General features: G+C 45.8%; 1 protein-coding gene across 1 annotated transcript in view; it reads left to right on the top strand.

Annotated features, from left to right (window-relative positions):
• LOC110501043 (protein O-mannosyl-transferase TMTC1) overlaps positions 1-14,969 on the top strand; it is a 100,251-nt gene that overhangs the window by 51,133 nt on the left and 34,149 nt on the right. Inside the window, exon 7 of the mRNA XM_036957509.2 lies at positions 2,672-2,861. Coding sequence (XP_036813404.1) covers positions 2,672-2,861 — 190 coding nt within the window. The remainder of the gene's footprint in view (positions 1-2,671; positions 2,862-14,969) is intronic.

Here is a 14,969-nt window from a genome sequence, read left to right as displayed (position 1 = left end):
CAGTAGTTATGGGAGTTTTTCAAAATTGGATTTGTTTTCGAATTCTTTGTGGATCTGTGTAATCTGAGGGAAATATGGTCATACATTGGGCAGGAGGTTAGGAAGTGCATCTCAGTTTCCACCTCATTTTGTGGGCAGTGAGCACATAGCCTTCTCTTGAGAGCCATGTCTGCCTACGGCGGCCTTTCTCAATAGCAAGGCTATGCTCACTGAGTCTGTACATAGTCAAAGCTTTCCTTAATTTTGGGTCAGTCACAGTGGTCAGGTATTCCGCCGCTGTGTACCCTCTGTGTAGGGCCAAATAGCATTCTAGTTGTCGCTCTCTCTCATTTTCACTCCCTCTTCTCTCTTTCTTGATTACGCTCCCTCTTTCACTCTCTCTCTCTCATTTTCACTCCCTCTTCTCTCTTTCTTGATTACTCTCTTTCACTCCCTCACTCCCTCTCTCATTTTCTCTCTCTTTCTTGATTACTTTCTCTCTCTTTCACTCCCTTACTCCCTCTCTCATTTTCTCTCTCTTTCTTGATTACTCTCTTTCACTCCCTCACCCCTCTCTCATTTTCTCTCTCTGTTTATTGATTACTCTCTTTCACTCCCTCACCCCCTCTCTCATTTTCTCTCTGTTTATTGATTACTCTCTTTCACTCCCTCACCCCCTCTCTCATTTTCTCTCTCTTTCTTGATTACTCTTTCACTCCCTCACCCCCTCTCTCATTTTTTCTCTCTCTCTCTCTCTGTTTATTGATTACTCTCTTTCACTCCCTCATTCCCTCTCTCATTTTTTCTCTCTTTCTTGATTACTCTCTTTCACTCCCTCACCCCCCTCTCATTTTCTCTCTCTTTCTTGATTACTCTCTTTCACTCCCTCACCCCCTCTCTCATTTTCTCTCTCTCTTTCTTGATTACTCTCTTTTACTCCCTCACCCCCTCTCGTTTTCTCTCTCTTTCTTGAGTACTCTCTTTCACTCCCTCACCCCTTCTCTCATTTTCTCTCTGTTTATTGATTACTCTCTTTTACTCCCTCACCCCCTCTCGTTTTCTCTCTCTTTCTCGAGTACTCTCTTTCACTCCCTCACCCCTTCTCTCATTTTCTCTCTCTGTTTATTGATTACTCTCTTTCTCCCTCTCCCATTTTCTTTCTCTTTTTTTTCCAAACATGCATCACTTTCCTCTTTCCCTTTTCTGTCTCGATGTCTCTCTCTTTCAATGGCTGTTTATTTCTCTCTCTCTCTCTCTCTCTCTCTCTCTCTCTATCTCTCTCTCTCTCTCTGTTTCTTGATTTCTCTCTCTCTTTCACTCACTCTCTAATTTTCTTTCTCTATCTCTTCTTTTCTCATCCATGCATCACTTTCCTCTCTCCCTTTTCCCTTCCCTCATTCTCTCCCTGCCGTGTCTTCTCCTATGTTAGGAAATGCTGTGCATGTTATGCTTAGTCGGGAGAGAGGGGGTTGTGGGTAGAGGGGATCTGTCTCTCTGTGTGTGTGTGTGTGTGTGTGTGTGTGTGTGTGTGTGTGTGTGTGTGTGTGTGTGTGTGTGTGTGTGAGAGAGAGCATGCGTGTGAGTGTGTGTGTGTGTGTGTGTGTGTGTGTGAGAGCATGCGTTTGTGTGTGTGTGTGTGTGAGAGAGCATGCGTGTGAGTGTGTGTGTGTGTGTGAGAGCATGCGTTTGTGTGTGTGTGTGTGTGTGTGTGAGAGAGCATGCATTTGTGTGGGTGTTAGGATTCATTTTTATCAATGCAATGAAGTACAAAAGATATTCCCTTAACCATTTGCAGTTTTGTCAAATCAAAGTTTCACTTCACTTCAAATCGACTGTATGTTCATTTGGAAAGTGTTGTCTTACAGTTCACCATCCCAAATACCGGACTCACTAACTCATCTCCAGTCATAGCTTCAGCTACAGAGCAGTTCATACAGAACCGTTCCTTACAGCCCTGTGTTTGTTGTTCCAGTTAGTCTTTGAGTAGAGGAACGGCCACCCACTCAGACTGGAGCTGAAGCCTTTCCATTTCTATAGAGGAGCCAGCTTATCTGTTCAAAATGATAAGGGGCTGTAATGGAGAGTCATTTAGTGATTTAACAGTGTGAGTGTCTGTGTGTGTTCTCTATCGCTTCCTGCTCCCCTCTCTCTGTTTTCTTTCATTACTCATTCTCCTCTCTCAGCTACCAGTCCTTTCACTTTCCCCTACTCCCCCACTCCTCCCATCTCCTCTCTCCCTCTCTTCTCTGTCTCCTGCTCAGTCAAGCAGGCCTATCTCTCTTTCTGTCCGTGGCCATGGAATGGTCTCAGGTAGCTCCCCCAGTGCGACAGAATCAATAGCACAGCCGCTCGGACCTCTACGTCCCAAATGGCACCGTATGGCCTTTGTAGTGCACTACTTTTTGACCAGGGCCCATAGAGCTCTGGTCAACAGTAGTGCACCAGAGGGAATAGAGTTCCATATCCACATATCTAAACTCACGGAGGACATGATGACCAACAGAACAGGAACAAGATGTTCTTTAATGGCTGTTTGCAGTCAACAACCATAGCGTGTGATTGAATACAGTGCGATTCAACTTCCTGTACATGTAATGTAAGAATGTGACCAATAGTTAACATTTGAACCCTCTCTCTCTCTCTCTGTCTATTTCTCTCTGTTCTTTCCTGTTCTCTTGTCTTCTCCCTCTAGGTTCCTGACCTACTGCTACCTGTTGGCGTTCAACGCGTGGCTGCTGCTGTCTCCCGCGGTGCTGTGTTATGACTGGCAGGTGGGCAGTATACCCCTGGTGGAGTCACTGTGGGACATGCGCAACGTCGCCGCCCTGCTGCTGGGAGTGGTCATGGTCGCCCTCTGTCTGCACTGTGTCATGTCGCTACAGGTGAGATGGACATGGAGATTAGGTGCCCTCAGAACAGCCTCAATTCGTCGGGGCGTGGACTCTACAAGGTGTCGGAAGTGTTCCACAGGGATGCTGGCCCATGTTGACTCCAATGCTTCCCACAGTTGTCAAGTTGGCTGGATGTCCTTTGGTTGGTGGACCATTCTTGATACACACGGGAAACTGTTGAGCGTGAAAAACCCAGCAGCATTGCAGTTCTTGACACAAACCAGTGTGCCTGGCACCTACTACCATACCCCGTTCAAAGGCACTTAAGTCTTTTGTCTTGCCCATTCACCCTCTGAATGGCACATATACACAACCCATGTCTCAGTTGTCTCAAGGCTTAAACACCCTTCTTTAACCTGTCTCCTCCCCTTCATCTACTCTGATTTGAAGCGCATTTAACAAGTGACATCAATAAGGGATCGTAGCTTTAACCTGGATTCACCCAGTCAGTCTATGTGGAAAGAGTATAATGTTCAGAATGTGTTGTACACAGTGTATTGATTATATCTGTCTAGTACTTGGACGTCTACATTAGAAGCTAGGGGTTTCTGAACTAGGCCTGCTTTTGCACACTGATACTCACAGGTTTCTAAACACAGACACTATGCTATCAAAACTCTCACCTTCTAATCAGACCACACTCTGTTCGAGGAGTTGCGCAACCCACAACATACAGTACACGCTTTCTCTGCGTTGCCGTGGTGACAGGCAGTGTTTAGAGAAGGAGACTTATGTGTGAAAAGTGTGTGTCCTATGTGTGTCTATGCCAGGTGGGTATTGGGTATGCTCTCACATGACACCCTCCTCTTAGTGCATCCACCCTCCCTCCCTCTCTCTCTCTCTCTCCTCTCGCTCGCTCTCTCCCTCCTCTCTTTCTCCCCCGAGAGGAACTCATTCTACAAGCCTTATTCAATCAAGCCTGCTTGTCAAAAGCATCATTCATCGTTATTGAATAGACCTTTGGACCCCATGCCACTCAGACAGAGTGAGAGATGTTTCGGCTGCTACTGTCAGCTGTCAACACCGAATGGCATTTGTGATATTGATCTCTGCACCCTTTACCCCTTGGTTTGCGTCGGTGTAATTGTTTAAAGCTGAAAGAATTGTGAAAGCTCTTGTTCTCTTCCTGTAGTTTGGTAGGTAACTTTTCTCAATATGCTGATCTTCTTGTAGAGAATGAAGTGAAACAAGGCGGCAGGTAGCCTTAGCATTGAAGAGCGTCGGGTCGGTAACTCAAAGGTCGCTGGTTCGAATCGCCAAACTGACTAGATTGGAAAGTCTGTTTATGTGCCCTTGAGGAAGGCAATTCACCCTAATTGCTCCTGTACGTACTATTTCTCAATGAACTTTACCCTTAACATGGCCTCCACACCAGTCATCCAGAACAGCCCGCGCAAACAGAGTTCTGTGATCATGTGTGAGTGATGGGAACAGGAAGTGTATTGAAAAGGAGTCAGGTGTGTGTGTGTATGTGCATGCCAGAGCAAGATGAGGAAAGACAAATGCAAGTGAGGAAAAGCTAAATGGAGAGGTGCAGTACGAATGAGAGGGAGAGTAAAAGAGAGGAAGCGGAAGAAGAGGGAGCATGAACACTTTTCCATTAGCAGGGAAGAGTGAGGAAATTAGATGAACATTTAATTGGCCAGCCCCTGCTGGGTGGGTACAGGATTACTGTAGGAGAAGCTGACTCATACTCTACAATACAGCAGTGGTATTCTGCTGTGCACTAATCAGACAGAGGTAAACTCATTAGGCTGGTTAGTGTCATTGGTTGTTAAGACAAGTTATCACTGCTTGAGAGAGAGAGAGAGAGAGAGCTTTCTTTTTCCTCCCTATTTCAATCTTCTGTTTTTCTCTCTTTCCCCCTCTCTCCCCTGTCTCTCTCTGACATCCCTTTGCTCTGTCTGTTTTTGCTGAGGTTTGCATTAGAGGTCGACCGATTAATCGGAATGACCGATTTAATTAGGGCCGATTTTCAAGTTTTCATAACAATCGGTGATCTGCATTTTTGGACACCGATCATGGCCGATTACATTGCACTCCACGAGGAGACTGCCTGGCAGGCTTGACTACCTGTTATGCGATTGCAGAAAGGAGCCATGGTAAGGTGCTAGCTAGCATTACACGTATCTTATAAAAAACAATCAATCTTAACACAATCACTAGTTAACTACACATAGTGGATGATATAACTAGTTTATCTAGCTTGTCCTGCATTGCATATAATCGATGCGGTAACTGTTAATTTATCATTGAATCATAGCCTACTTCGCCAAGCAGGTGATTTAACAAGCGCATTCGCGAAAAAAGCACTGTCGTTGCACCAATGTGTACCTAAACACAAACATCAACGCCTTTCTTAAAATCAATACACAAGTATATGTTTTTAAACCTGCATATTTAGTTAATATTGCCTGCTAACATGAATTTCTTTTAACTAGGTAAATTGTGTCATTTCTCTTGCGTTCTGTGCAACAGAGTCAGGGTATATGCAGCAGTTTGGGCTGCCTGGCTCGTTGCGAACTGTGACGACTATTTCTTCCTAACAAAGACAGCCAACTTCGCCAAACGGGGGATGATTTAACAAAAGCGCATTTGCGAAAAAAGCATAATCGTTGCACGAATGTACCTAACTATAAACATCAATGCGTTTCTTAAAATCAATACACAGAAGTATATATTTTTAAACCTGCATATTTAGTTAAAAGAAATTCATGTTAGCAGGCAATATTAAACTAGGGAAATTGTGTCATTTCTCTTGCGTTCATTGCACCCAGAGTCAGGGTATATGCAGCAGTTTGGGCCGCCTGGCTCGTTGCTAACTAATTTGCCAGAATTTTAGGTAATTATGACATAAGATTGAAGGTTGTGCAATGTAACAGGAATATTTAGACTTATTGATGCCACCCGTTAGATAAAATACGGAATGGTTCCCTATTTCACTGAAAGAATAAACGTTTTATTTTCTAAATGATAGTTTCCGGATTTGACCATATTAATGACCTAAGGCTCGTATTTCTGTGTGTTATTATGTTATAATTAAGTCTATGATTTGATAGAATTGTCACATACACATGGTTAGCAGATGTTAATGCGAGTGTAGCGAAATGCTTGTGCTTCTAGTTCCGACAATGCAGTAATAACCAACTAGTAATCTAACCTAACAATTCTACAACTACTACCTTATACACACAAGTGTAAAGGGATAAAGAATATGTACATATATGAATGAGTGATAGTACAGAACGGCATAGGCAAGATGCAGTAGATGATATCGAGTACAGTATATACATATGAGATGAGTAATGTAGGGTATGTAAACATAAAAGTGGCATAGTTTAAAGTGGCTAGTGATACATGTATTACATAAAGATGGCAAGATGCAGTAGATGATAGAGTACAGTAATTACATATACATATGAGATGAGAAACGTAGGGTATGTAAACATAAAAGTGGCATTGTTTAAAGTTGCTAGTGATACATTTTTTAAATCAATTTCCATCCATTTCCATTATTAAAGTGGCTGGAGTTGAGTCAGTATGTTGGCAGCAGCCACTCAATGTTAGTGGTGGCTGTTTAACAGTCTGATGGCCTTGAGATAGAAGCTGTTTTTCAGTCTCTCAGTCCCTGCTTTGATGCACCTGTACTGACCTCGCCTTCTGGATGATAGCGGGGTGAACAGGCAGTGGCTCGGGTGGTTGTTGTCCTTGATGATCTTAATGGCATTCCTGTGACATCGGGTGGTGTAGGTGTCCTGGAGGGCAGGTAGTTTGCCCCCGGTAATGCTTTGTGCTCACTACCCTATGGAGAGCCTTATGGTTGTGGGCAGAGCAGTTGCCGTACCAGGCGGTGATACAGCCCGCCAGGATGCTCTCGATTGTGCATCTGTAGAAGATTGTGAGTGCTTTTGGTGACACGCCAAATTTATTCAGCCTTCTGAGGTTGAAGAGGCAATGCTGCCCCTTCTTCACAATGCTGTCTGTGTGGGTGGACCGATTCAGTTTGTCCGTGATGTGTACGCCTAGGAACTTAACTTACTACCCTCTCCACTACTGTCCCGTCGATGTGGATAGGGTGGTGCTCCCTCTGCTGTTTCCTGAAGTCCACGATCATCTCCTTTGTTTTGTTGACGTTGAGTGTGAGGTTATTTTCCTGACACCACACTCCGAGGGCCCTCACCTCCTCCCTATAGGCCGTCTCGTCGTTGTTGGTAAACTTGATGATTGAGTTGGAGGCGTGCATGGCCACGCAGTCGTGGATGAACAGGGAGTATAGGAGAGGGCTCAGAACGCACACTTGTGGGGCCCCAGTGTTGAGGATCAGCGGGGTGGAGATGTTGTTGGCGGCCTGTCAGGAAGTCCAGTGCACAGGGTGCGGTCAAGACCCAGGGTCTCGAGCTTCATACGAGTTTGGAGGGTACTATGGTGTTAAATGCTAAGCTGTAGTCGATGAACAGCATTCTCACATAGGTATTCCTCTTGTCCAGATGGGTTAGTGCAGTGTGGTTGCGATTGCATCGTCTCTGGACCTATTGGGGCGGTAATCAAATTGGAGTGGGTCTAGGGTGTCAGGTAGGGGGGAGGTGATATGGTCCTTGACTAGTCTCTCAAAGCACTTCATGATGACGGAGGTGAATGCTACGGGGCGGTAGTCGTTTAGCTCAGTTACCTTAGCTTTCTTGGGAACAGGAACAATGGTGGCCCTCTTGAAGCATGTGGGAACAGCAGACTGGGATAAGGATTGATTGAATATGTCCGTAAACACACCAGCCAGGTGATCTGCGCATGCTCTGAGGACGCGGCTGGGGATGCCGTCTGGGCCTGCAGCCTTGCGAGGGTTAACATGTTTAAATGTTTTACTCAGCTGCAGTGAAGGAAAGTCCGCAGGTTTTGGTAGCGGGCCGTGTCAGTGGCACTGTATTGTCCTCAAAGCGAGCAAAGAAGGGCTGGTTTTCTTTTTGTAATCCGTGATTGACTGTAGACCCTGCCACATACCTCTTGTGTCTGAGCCGTTGAATTGCAACTCTACTTTGTCTCTATACTGACGCTTAGCTTGTTTGATTGCCTTGCGGAGGGAATAGCTACACTGTTTGTATTCGGTCATGTTTCCGGTCACCTTGCCCTGGTTAAAGGCAGTGGTCCGCGCTTTCAGTTTTGCGTGAATGCTGCCATCAATCCACGGTTTCTGGTTTGGGAATGTTTTAATAGTTGCTGTGGGTACGACAACGCCGATGCACTTTCTAATGAACTCACTCACCAAATCAGCGTATTCGTCAGTGTTGTTGTTGGAAGCAATGCGGAATATATCCCAATCCACGTGATCGAAGCAGTCTTGAAGCGTGGAATCAGATTGGTCGGACCAGTGTTGAACAGACCTGAGCGCGGGAGCTTCTTGTTTTAGTTTCTGTCTGTAGGCTGGAAGCAACAAAATGGAGTCGTGGTCAGCTTTTCCGTAAGCAGGGCGGGGGAGGGCCTTATATGCGTCGCGGAAGTTAGAATAACAAGGATCCAGGGTTATACCAGCCCTGGTTACACAATCGATATGCTGATAGAATTTAGGGAGTCTTGTTTTCAGATCTGCCTTGTTAAAATCCCCAGCTACAATGAATGCAGCCTCAGGATATGTGGTTTCCAGTTTACCTAGAGTCAAATAAAGTTTGTTCAGGGCCATCAATGTGTCTGCTTGGGGGGGAATATATACGGCTGTAATTATAATCCAAGAGAATTCCCTTGGTAGATAATGCAGTCGACATTTGAGTCAGGTGAACAGAAGGACTTGAGTTCCTGTATGTTGTTATGATCACACTACGTCTCATTAATCATAAGGCATACTCTTCTTACCAGGAAGATGCTTGTTTCTGTCGGCGCGATGCGTGAAGAAACCAGCTGGCTGCACCGACTCCGATAGCGTCTCTCGAGTGAGCCATGTTTCTGTGAAGCAAAGAACGTTAGTCTCTGATGTCTCTCTGGAATGCTACCCTTGCTCGGATTTCATCTACCATGTTGTCAAGAGACTGGACATTGGCGAGTGGTATGCTAGGGAGTGGTGCGCAATGTGCCCGTCTCCGGAGCCTGACCAGAAGACCGCTTCGTTTGCCCCTTTTACGGCAACGTTGTTTAGGTTCGCCGGCTGGGATCCGATCCATTGTGGTGGGCAAAACACAGGAGCCGCTTCGGGAAAGTCATATTCCTGGTCGTAATGATGGTGAGTTGATGTTGCTCTTATATTCAGTAGTTCCTCCCGGCTGTATGTAATGAAACCTAAGATTACATTTTATTTTTATTTTTTAGATTACATGGGGTACCAATGAAAGAAATAACACGTAAAAAAACAAAATACTGCATAGTTTCCTAGGAATGCGAAGCGGCCATCTCTGTCGGCACCGGGTGTAGGGGAGAAGGGTCTGACTGAGTGGTGGTAGGCAGCAGCAGGCTCGTAAGCATTCATTCAAACAACACTTTCATGCGTTTGCCAGCAGCTCTTCGCAATGCTTTAAGCATTGCGCTGTTTATGACTTTAAGCCTATCAACTCCCGAGATTAGACTGGTGTAACCGATGTGAAATGGCTAGCTAGTTAGTGGGGTGCGCGCTAATAGCGTTTCAAACGTCACTCACTCTGAGACTTGGAGTAGTTGTTCCCCTTGCTCTGCAAGGGCCGCGGCTTTTGTGGAGCGATTGGTAACGATGCTTCGAGGGTGGCTGTTGTCGATGTGTTCCTGGTTCAAGCCCAGGTAGGGGCGAGGAGAGGGACAGAAGCTATACTGTTACACTAGCAATACTAAAGTGCCTATAAGAACATCCAATAGTCAAAGGTATATGAAATACAAATGGTATAGAGAGAAATAGTCCTATAATAACTACAACCTAAAACTTCTTACCTGGGAATATTGAAGACTCTAATAAAAGGAACCACCAGCTTTCATATGTTCTTATGTTCTGAGCAAGGAACTTAAACGTTAGCTTTTTTACATGGCACATATTGCACTTTTACTTTCTTCTCCAACACTTTGTTTTTGCGTTATTTCAACCAAATTGAACATGTTTCATTATTTACTTGAGGCTAAATTGATTTGATTGATGTATTATATTAAGTTAAAATAAAAATGTTCATTCAGTATTGTTGTAATTGTCCGATTTAATTGGTATCGGCTTTTTTTGGTCCTCCAATAATCGGTATCGGTACCAGCGTTGAAAAATCATAATCGGTCGACCTCCTAGAATGCATGCGGCTTGGTTATTGATAAATGATGAGTCTAATGGCTTTCTCCCTTCCTCGCTCTCTCTCTCTCTCCCTCTCTCCCGTCACACTCCCGACATGCTACAAAGGCCCTTGGGAGATGTGACATAGTCACACAGTGCCATCAGTGTGACTTGCCTCTGTAACCCCTATGACCTCTCCTAGAGAGATCTGTCTGTATCATCATCCACAACCACCTCAAGCAGAATGCACAGGTGACCCTTGACCCCAGGAAGTAATTGGTGCATCACTCCTGTCCCCTGTTGGTGTTTGTCAGTTCCTGGTTCCTGCCCTTAACCTTGACCTCAAAAAGTCATTTAAAGCCCGGTCTGTGGGCGCGTTCCAGGCCTGGCTACATTGCAGTTTCCTTCTAGATCACACAACGCCTGGATGAACGCAGCCCATGCCGCCTTTGCTTGATGTGACTGCAATATACAGTAGATTGTCTGCAACATGGTCAATGTCATAGAATTAGAATGACCACTTCCAGGTTTGGTCACTTCCTGATTTATATCCCTGACCATTGACACGGTGGGTGTGGGGGTCAGTGCATCATCAGCAAAGGCATACAGTATAGCAAACTCATGGAACCAACAGCTGTCTGAGAGGAACAAGTACAAGAGAGGGCAGGGAAAGCCTGAGATGATCAAGTACATGAGAGGGCAGGGAAAGCCTGAGATGATCAAGTACGTGAGAGGGCAGGGAAAGTCTGAGATGATCAAGTACATGAGAGGGCAGGGAAAGCCTGAGAGGAAGAAGTATGTGAGAGGGCAGGGAAAGCCTGAGAGGAAGAAGTATGTGAGAGGGCAGGGAAAGCCTGAGAGGAAGAAGTATGTGAGAGGGCAGGGAAAGCCTGAGAGGAACAAGTACGTGAGAGGGCAGGGAAAGCCTGAGAGGAACAAGTACGTGAGAGGGCAGGGAAAGCCTGAGAGGAACAAGTACGTGAGAGGGCAGGGAAAGCCTGAGAGGAACAAGTACGTGAGAGGGCAGGGAAAGCCTGAGAGGAACAAGTACGTGAGAGGGCAGGGAAAGCCTGAGAGGAACAAGTACGTGAGAGGGCAGGGAAAGCCTGAGAGGAACAAGTACGTGAGAGGGCAGGGAAAGCCTGAGAGGAACAAGTACGTGAGAGGGCAGGGAAAGCCTGAGAGGAACAAGTACGTGAGAGGGCAGGGAAAGCCTGGGAGGAACAAGTACGTGAGAGGGCAGGGAAAGCCTGAGAGGAACAAGTATGTGAGAGGGCAGGGAAAGCCTGAGAGGAACAAGTACGTGAGAGGGCAGGGAAAGCCTGAGAGGAACAAGTACGTGAGAGGGCAGGGAAAGACAACTCCTTACAGTGGAGTGTGTTTGTTGGTTTATTTGCTCTATTTACTGTTCGAAATGATGGGTCGGATCCCATTTTGTGTGTGTGTGTGTCAAATCAAAATGTATTGGTCACATACACATGTTTAGCAGATGTTATTGCGAGGTTAGGGAAATGATTGTGCTTTCAGATCCGACAGTGCAGCAGTATCTAACAGGTCATATCAACAATTCCACAACAAAACCTTATACACACAATCTAGTAAAGGAATGGGATGAGAATATATAAGTATAAAATATATGGATGAGCAGTGACAGAGCGGCTAAGATGCAATAGTATAGAATACATAGTGTAGGATACAGTATATACAGTGCCTTGCGAAAGTATTCGGCCCCCTTGAACTTTGCGACCTTTTGCCACATTTCAGGCTTCAAACATAAAGATATAAAACTGTATTTTTTTTGTGAAGAATCAACAACAAGTGGGACACATTCATGAAGTGGAACGACATTTATTGGATATTTCAAACTTTTTTAACAAATCAAAAACTGAAAAATTGGGCGTGCAAAATTATTCAGCCCCTTTACTTTCAGTGCAGCAAACTCTCTCCAGAAGTTCAGTGAGGATCTCTGAATGATCCAATGTTGACCTAAATGACTAATGAGTATAAATACAATCCACCTGTGTGTAATCAAGTCTCCATATAAATGCACCTGCACTGTGATAGTCTCAGAGGTCCGTCAAAAGCGCAGAGAGCATCATGAAGAACAAGGAACACACCAGGCAGGTCCGAGATACTGTTGTGAAGAAGTTTAAAGCCGGATTTGGATACAAAAAGATTTCCCAAGCTTTAAACATCCCAAGGAGCACTGTGCAAGCGATAATATTGAAATGGAAGGAGTATCAGACCACTGCAAATCTACCAAGACCTGGCCGTCCCTCTAAACTTTCAGCTCATACAAGGAGAAGACTGATCAGAGATGCAGCCAAGAGGCCCATGATCACTCTGGATGAACTGCAGAGATCTACAGCTGAGGTGGGAGACTCTGTCCATAGGACAACAATCAGTCGTATATTGCACAAATCTGGCCTTTATGGAAGAGTGGCAAGAAGAAAGCCATTTCTTAAAGATATCCATAAAAAGTGTTGTTTAAAGTTTGCCACAAGCCACCTGGGAGACACACCAAACATGTGGAAGAAGGTGCTCTGGTCAGATGAAACCAAAATTGAACTTTTTGGCAACAATGCAAAACGTTATGTTTGGCGTAAAAGCAACACAGCTCATCACCCTGAACACACCATCCCCACTGTCAAACATGGTGGTGGCAGCATCATGGTTTGGGCCTGCTTTTCTTCAGCAGGGACAGGGAAGATGGTTAAAATTGATGGGAAGATGGATGGAGCCAAATACAGGACCATTCTGGAAGAAAACCTGATGGAGTCTGCAAAAGACCTGAGACTGGGACGAAGATTTGTCTTCCAACAAGACAATGATCCAAAACATAAAGCAAAATCTACAATGGAATGGTTCAAAAATAAACATATCCAGGTGTTAGAATGGCCAAGTCAAAGTCCAGACCTGAATCGAATCGAGAATCTGTGGAAAGAACTGAAAACTGCTGTTCACAAATGCTCTCCATCCAACCTCACTGAGCTCGAGCTGTTTTGCAAGGAGGAATGGGAAAAAATGTCAGTCTCTCGATGTGCAAAACTGATAGAGACATACCCCAAGCGACTTACAGCTGTAATCACAGCAAAAGGTGGCGCTACAAAGTATTAACTTAAGGGGGCTGAATAATTTTGCACGCCCAATTTTTCAGTTTTTGATTTGTTAAAAAAGTTTGAAATATCCAATAAATGTCGTTCCACTTCATGATTGTGTCCCACTTGTTGTTGATTCTTCACAAAAAAATACAGTTTTATATCTTTATGTTTGAAGCCTGAAATGTGGCAAAAGGTCGCAAAGTTCAAGGGGGCCGAATACTTTCGCAAGGCACTGTACATATGAGATGAGGATTGTGAGATATGTAAACATTATTAAAGTGTCATTCTTAAAGTGACTAGTGTTCCATGTATTAAAGTGGCCAATGATATCAAGTCTGTAGATAGGCAGCCGCCTCTCTGTGCTAATGGTGGCTGTTTAACAATCTGATGGCCTTGACATAGAAGCTGTTTTTCAATCTCTCGGTCCCAGCTTTGATGCACCTGTACTGACCTTGTCTTCTAGATGATAGTGGGGTGAACAGAGTGGCTCGGGTGATTGTTGTCCTTGATGATCTTTTTGGCCTTCCGGTGACATTGGGTGGTGTAGGAGGGCAGGTACTTTGCCCCCGGTGATGCGTTGTACAGACCGCACCACCCTCTGGAGAGCCCTGCAGTTGTGGGCGGTGCAGTTGCTGTACCAGGCGGTGATACAGCCCGACAGGATGCTCTCAATTGTGCACCTGTAAAGGTTAGTGAGGGTTTTCGGGGAGACGAGACACATTTTTCTCAGACTCCTGCTGTCCCTTCAATGTGGATTGGGGGGGAGCTCCCTCTGCTGTTTCCTGAAGTCCACGATCATCTCTCTTGTTTTGCTGACATTGAGTGATAGAGTGTGGTGTCAGGAAAATAACCTGAGGGCCCTCACCTCCTCCCTGGAGGCCGTCTCGTCGTTGTTGCTAATCAAGCCTACCACTGTAGTGTCGTCTGCAAACTTGATGATTGAGTTGGAGGCGTGCATGGCCCCGCAGTCGTGGGTGAACGGAATACAGGAGAGTGTATTATGGTGTTAAATGCTGAGCTGTAGTCCATGAACGGCATTCTTACTTAGGTATTCCTCTTGTCCAGATGGGATAGAGTAGTGTGATGGCGATTGCATCGTGTGTGCGTGCACATGTATATAGCCTGGAGGAAGCTGTGTGTGGAGGGGGGGGGGGGCTGTGTAAAATCCACTCACTTCATCTCTCTCCACTCACTGCATGTGTGTGTGTGTGTGTGTGTCTGTGTGTGTGTGTACTGCCTAGCCATCTGTTGGCCTGGCAGGGCTGGTGAGTGTGTGTATGTGTGGACTGCCTAGCCATCTGTTGGCCTGGCAGGGCTGGTGAGTGTGTGTGTGTGTGTGTGTACTGCCTAGCCATCTGTTGGCCTGGCAGGGCTGGTGAGTGTGTGTGTACTGCCTAGCCATCTGTTGGCCTGGCAGGGCTGGTGAGTGTGTGTGTGTGTGGACTGCCTAGCCATCTGTTGGCCTGGCAGGGCTGGTGTGTGTGTGTGTGTGTGTGTGTGTGTGTGTGTGTGTGTGTGTGTGTGTGTGTGTACTGCCTAGCCATCTGTTGGCCTGGCAGGGCTGGTGAGTGTGTGTGTGTGTGTGGACTGCCTAGCCATCTGTTGGCCTGGCAGGGCTGGTGAGTGTGTGTGTGTGTGTGTGTACTGCCTAGCCATCTGTTGGCCTGGCAGGGCTGGTGAGTGTGTGTGTGTACTGCCTAGCCATCTGTTGGCCTGGCAGGGCTGGTGAGTGTGTGTGTGTGTGTACTGCCTAGCCATCTGTTGGCCTGGCAGGGCTGGTGAGTGTGTGTGTGTACT

Source organism: Oncorhynchus mykiss, chromosome 21, assembly GCF_057628025.1.
Source record: "Oncorhynchus mykiss isolate SJ-2025 chromosome 21, ASM5762802v1, whole genome shotgun sequence".
Classification (NCBI taxonomy): domain Eukaryota; kingdom Metazoa; phylum Chordata; class Actinopteri; order Salmoniformes; family Salmonidae; genus Oncorhynchus; species Oncorhynchus mykiss.
This window is presented reverse-complemented; position numbering and strand designations above follow the sequence as displayed.